This window comes from Chrysochloris asiatica, unplaced genomic scaffold (genome assembly GCF_000296735.1).
Source record: "Chrysochloris asiatica unplaced genomic scaffold, ChrAsi1.0 scaffold00119, whole genome shotgun sequence".
Lineage (NCBI taxonomy): Eukaryota > Metazoa > Chordata > Mammalia > Afrosoricida > Chrysochloridae > Chrysochloris > Chrysochloris asiatica.
Genome location: NW_006408637.1, coordinates 4,547,951 through 4,552,955, shown reverse-complemented (window position 1 = coordinate 4,552,955; position 5,005 = coordinate 4,547,951). Strand labels below are relative to the sequence as shown.

Sequence of the window (5,005 nt, the reverse complement as noted above, 5' to 3'; positions counted from 1 at the left end):
CTGGAAGCACCTGAAAAACGATTCAGCAGAATGATATTGAAGTACATCCAAATGTTCTACAGAAAGGTCGAGGAAAATAAGGAAGAAGTCAGAAATGACCTACAGAAAGAATCAAAGAAAATGTATGACTGGTTGAAAGTAAAGATGATGATCTTTATTGTTAACCTTCACTCAATTCAAAATATAAAGTTTAAACTACTAAGAATGCAAAAACAAAAGTGGAGTGGTAAAAATTCCCAAAATAGCAAACTTTCTCTAATGAAAAAATGTTAATGATAGGGTTAATAATCCTGTCATATGTGTTCCAAGTGGTAAGATTATGAAAGTAATTAAGTTCTTGAAGGCAACAGTGCATGTAAGTCTGAACTAAGGTAATATATGATAAATTTGCAATCAGATTATAATAGAACCTACACCGTACCACTAGATACACTGGTAATTCAAGACAATTAAATATTGGGAGTAATCCAACAGAAAAACATTCTGTAGATATTACTATACCTGCTTTTGGTTCCTGGAACTACAACTGTACCACTTTCTTCATTTTTTCTCTGTAAAAATGTTGCAAATTTATTTCTTGTCCTAGGTGGTGTGCTTAAACTCTTTGTACTAGCGGTTCCATCTTCCATGTTAGGCACAAACATTTCAGAAGAGTTCAGTGATTTCCTGGTCTTCTTTGTACGTGTAAGAGAATACTGACTCAACAGATCATCTTCTGATACCTCTTCAAAAAAACACAACAACAAAATTTGTAAGTCACTTCATTTGAAGTTAGAAATTGAGTCTTAAATATAATTTGCGATCTACTGTTCTAAGATAAAATTGTTTTTTAATTTCTAAATTATGTTCTACAATAGGAAATATGAGGATGGTTCAAAAAAAATTATATGTTAAAATTAAAGGCATACACCATCCATACAAGTTAGATATACACCAATAGAAACTAGGGTTGACTAAGACACAGAGTGACCTCATTTTGGCTTTCCTTTTTCCTCATACAGGGAACATAGATCTATAGTGTTTTAAAAATCTATCATTTAATGGGAAGACAGGGACTAAGAGCTGGTGGCCAGGAAATTACTACATATGCCTGTTAAAAAAACAAAAAGAGCTAAACACATGGAGGGGATTATAATCATTGTAATGAAACAAGGTATATGATTTGTTGAATGTAAAACTGATGATCTATGATCTGCTGATCTGCTCTGTAAACTTTCACTCAATCCACAATAAAAACCTTAAAAAAAAAAAAAGAAAAGTATCTATTTGAATGGAAAATGAATTTTCTCCCTGAACTTTCAGCCAAACTACCATATAAAACAAAACCATATGAATTCTGGTAAAGTACAATCTGAGTTTGCTGGAAGATGAGCACTCTGGGTTACAAGGCACAGTACAACAGCTACAATGATGGACTCAAACATACCATGATGGTGATGGTGGTGCACCACAAATCCCCAAACTCATTACTGTCACATTGATTATGACTCAAAGTGATGGAAAAGGGCAGACTGCAACTATAACTTTGCAAGGCTGTAAATGTTTATGGAAGCAAACTGCCATATGGGATTGAATCACTGGCCTTTTGATTAGCAGTTGGGTGCTTTAATCTCTGTGTCAGATCTCTGTTATACACAAGGTCATCATGAGAGCCAACTTGATGGCAACTAGCAACAACTAACAAAGGATGATCTTATCACAATGATCTTATCACAATCCTTACCTGAATCATATGGGCAAAGTCTTTCACTTCAAGTAAGGTTGAATTCTGAGATTCTGTTGAGGGGGCACCATTCAACACTGACTGGTTCCATTACTATAAATATCCATGTACACAAGTACACATAACATTGTAAAGAATAGGAATTCCAGAACACTTAATTGTGCTACTGCAGAACTGTACAGAGACCAAGAGGTAGTTGTTGTCACAGAACAAGGGGATACTAAATGGTTTAAAATCAAGAAAGGTATGCATCAGAATTATATCCTTTTACCAGAGTTATTCGGTCTGTATGCTGAGCAAATATCTAAGAAGCTGAACTACATGAAGAAGAATGTGATATCAGGATTGGAAGAAGCCTCATTAACAATCTGTGATATGCTGATGACACAACCTTTTGAACTAGAGGCAAAGAGAACTTGAAGTACGTGTTGATGAAGAACAAAGACTAAAGCTTTTAGTATGGACTGCATGAAATGTAAAGAAAGCAAAAATCCATACAACTGTACCAATGAACAACATGATAAACAGAGAAAAGAAAAAAAAAGTCTATCATTTAAAAATCTGTGGCATCATCTTCTGGTCTCTATATTCTGTTACCTGGCCATGTGACTTCTTAAAGATTAGGGTGTACTTCAGAGTTCCTGGGTGGTCCAAAGCATAAACATGCTCAGCTGCTAATTGAAAAGTTAGTGGTTTAAGTGCAGAGGCTCCTTGGAAGGCAGAATCAGCCATTAAAAACAATGTAGGGCATAATTTATTCTGAAACATATGAGGTCACCTAGTTATACCTAGTTAATAGTGGTGTGGCACTGTGGGTTAATGCGCCAGACGGCAGAGCTATTTGAACTGCAAGGTCGGTGGTTTAAGCTCACCAGTTGATCCTTGGAAACCCGATACAGGGTCGCTATGGGTTGGAATTCACTAGATGGCACTTAACAGCAACAGATAAGATGCTAGAGGAACAGAAGATACAACAGATAAGATGCTAGAGGAACAGAAGATACTTCCTGAAAGAAAGACCAGCAGGAAAAATAAAAAAACAATGGCAGTCTGATTGACTACTACTAGAACAAGTAAGTTCCTCACTGGGGAGCAACTAAAGCAAGCAATCAAGTCCCCTCAGGGCAAACCTTCTTCCAAGACTGAAATTCAAAGGGAATAAAAAAAGCAGGCAAGTAATCTTGCTGGTGACTACATTGGTCTGCAGATAAGGGGAAGTGGGAGAAAATGAGCAATGAAGCTGTGAGCTAAGTCTGATCACGTTCAATAGACTCCTGTGAACCTGGATAGTGACCTGGTTGGCCAGCAGTGTAGCGAGACCTGGGGACTCCTAAGCCCATGGACAGGTACATAGTCATAGAGGACTAGAGTGGAGAGTGAAACGTCCAGCTGATATGAAGTGAGTGGAGATGCACAAGAACACCCATACTTGCAGACAGAACCCATTTGACCTAGCTTCAATGTTTACTGATGAAATATTTACTGATGAAGATCAAAGAGCAGTCTTTGGTATGGATTACATCTCAATGTAAAGAAAACAAACATCCTCACCACTGAAGCAATAAACAACATTCTTATCAATGGAGAAAAGATTGAAATGGTCAAGGACTTCATTCTTCTTAGATCAACTATCAACACTCAGGGAAGCAGCAGTCAAGAAATCAAACGACGTAGTGCATTAAGCAAATCTACTGTACCAGACCTTTTAAAAGTGTTGAAGAGCAAAGATGTCAGATTGAAGACTAAAATATACCTGACCAAATCCATAGTATTTTCAATAACCTCATATGCATGCAAAAATTGAACAGTGAATAAGGAAGACCATAGAAGAATTGATGCTTTTGAGTTATAGTGTTGGAAGAGAATATTGAACGTGCCATGGGCTGCCAAAAAGAACAAACAGATCTATGTTGGAAGAAGTACAGCCAGAGTGCTCCTTGGAGGCCAGGATGGCCAAACTTGGTCTCTCATACTTTGGACACATTGTCAGGAGGGAACAGTAGCTGGAGAAGGATATCATGTTTGGTAAGGTGGAGGGTCAGAGAAAAAGAGGAAGACCCCCAGAGAGATGGACTGGCAAAGTGGCAGCATCAATAGGCTCACGCATGGCAACACTTGGCCCAGGATCAGGCAGTGTTTTGTTCACCTGTGCATACAAGGTTGCTATGAGTCGGTACCAATTTGATGGCACCTAACAACAACAATGTCTGGATGATCAGAACTCAACTAGAGGAAGAAAGAAGAGGGAAAAAAGTGTAATCCACTACAACTTGATGAACTTGACCTATATACATATATTTATGGATGTAGTAGCTTAAAAGAGGGAATGAATCTTTACAAGAATCATTCCCACCCCTCTGTACACAGAGTTGACAAGGATGGGCAACTTAGACATTGGCTACCCAAAAGGCACGAAGTGACTGGCTTATAAGTTTCTTTCAAGAGGGAGCTTAGTTTAAGAGGGTGCGGGGGAAGGTAGAATCTCCAGTGAGTGGTTTCCAATTTGTATAGATGGGACTGGTGAAAGGAGATGGGGATAAGGCTCTTTTGGTGCAGTAGTGAATAATTGCTATCAGGACTGATTGTGAATGCTGCAAATGTAAAGGTAGACACTTTGCAACTAAAGGAGGGGAGTGGTTGATCTTGCAGTACAGGAGCGGAGGACCCTGGGGCTATCAAGGAAGAAGAGCGGAATGCAGGACCCTATCCAGGGAAGTAGTGATGGCAGACATAGAAACATAGACAAAGACGTGGAGAGACAGAGAGGCTGGGAATTCTAGACTCAAGGAAGGAGAGGGACTGTGTGCTGGTGTCACGTATGATAATCTCTGGTTGTTGCCTGCAGTTTTTGGTGCATATTCCAAAGAACAACTTTTAGCATTTTTTGTAAAGTTGGTCCAGTGATTACAAAGTCCTTTAATTTCTGTGTATCAGGAAATATCCTAATTTATCCACCTTATTTGAGGGGCAGTTTTGCTGGGTATCAGATTCCTGGTTGAAATTCTTGGTTTCTTACAGTACTGTTTTCTTTCTTTGTATATTTCTTGTTACTCTAGTTAAGATTTATTCCTGTATATTCCATATGAGTCTTGGTGTGGTGTTGTGGATTAATATGCTGGACTGCAAAGATGGTTTAAACTGAAAGATCGATTGTTCAAGCTCACCAGCTGCTCCTCGGAAACCTTATACAAGTTCACTATGTGTTGGAACTCAATGGCACTTAACCACAACAACTGTAAATGCAAACTCTCGACCCATGGAGTGAGAACGGCTGTGTGCCAG

At 38.7% G+C, this 5,005-nt stretch overlaps 1 protein-coding gene across 1 annotated transcript in view; it reads right to left on the bottom strand.

Moving 5' to 3' along the window:
* The window catches only part of EXO1 (exonuclease 1), an 84,833-nt gene that overhangs the window by 44,417 nt on the left and 35,411 nt on the right, over positions 1 to 5,005 (bottom strand). The window contains exon 10 of the mRNA XM_006868583.1: positions 502 to 724. Within this exon, the coding sequence (XP_006868645.1) occupies positions 502 to 724 (223 nt within the window). The remainder of the gene's footprint in view (positions 1 to 501; positions 725 to 5,005) is intronic.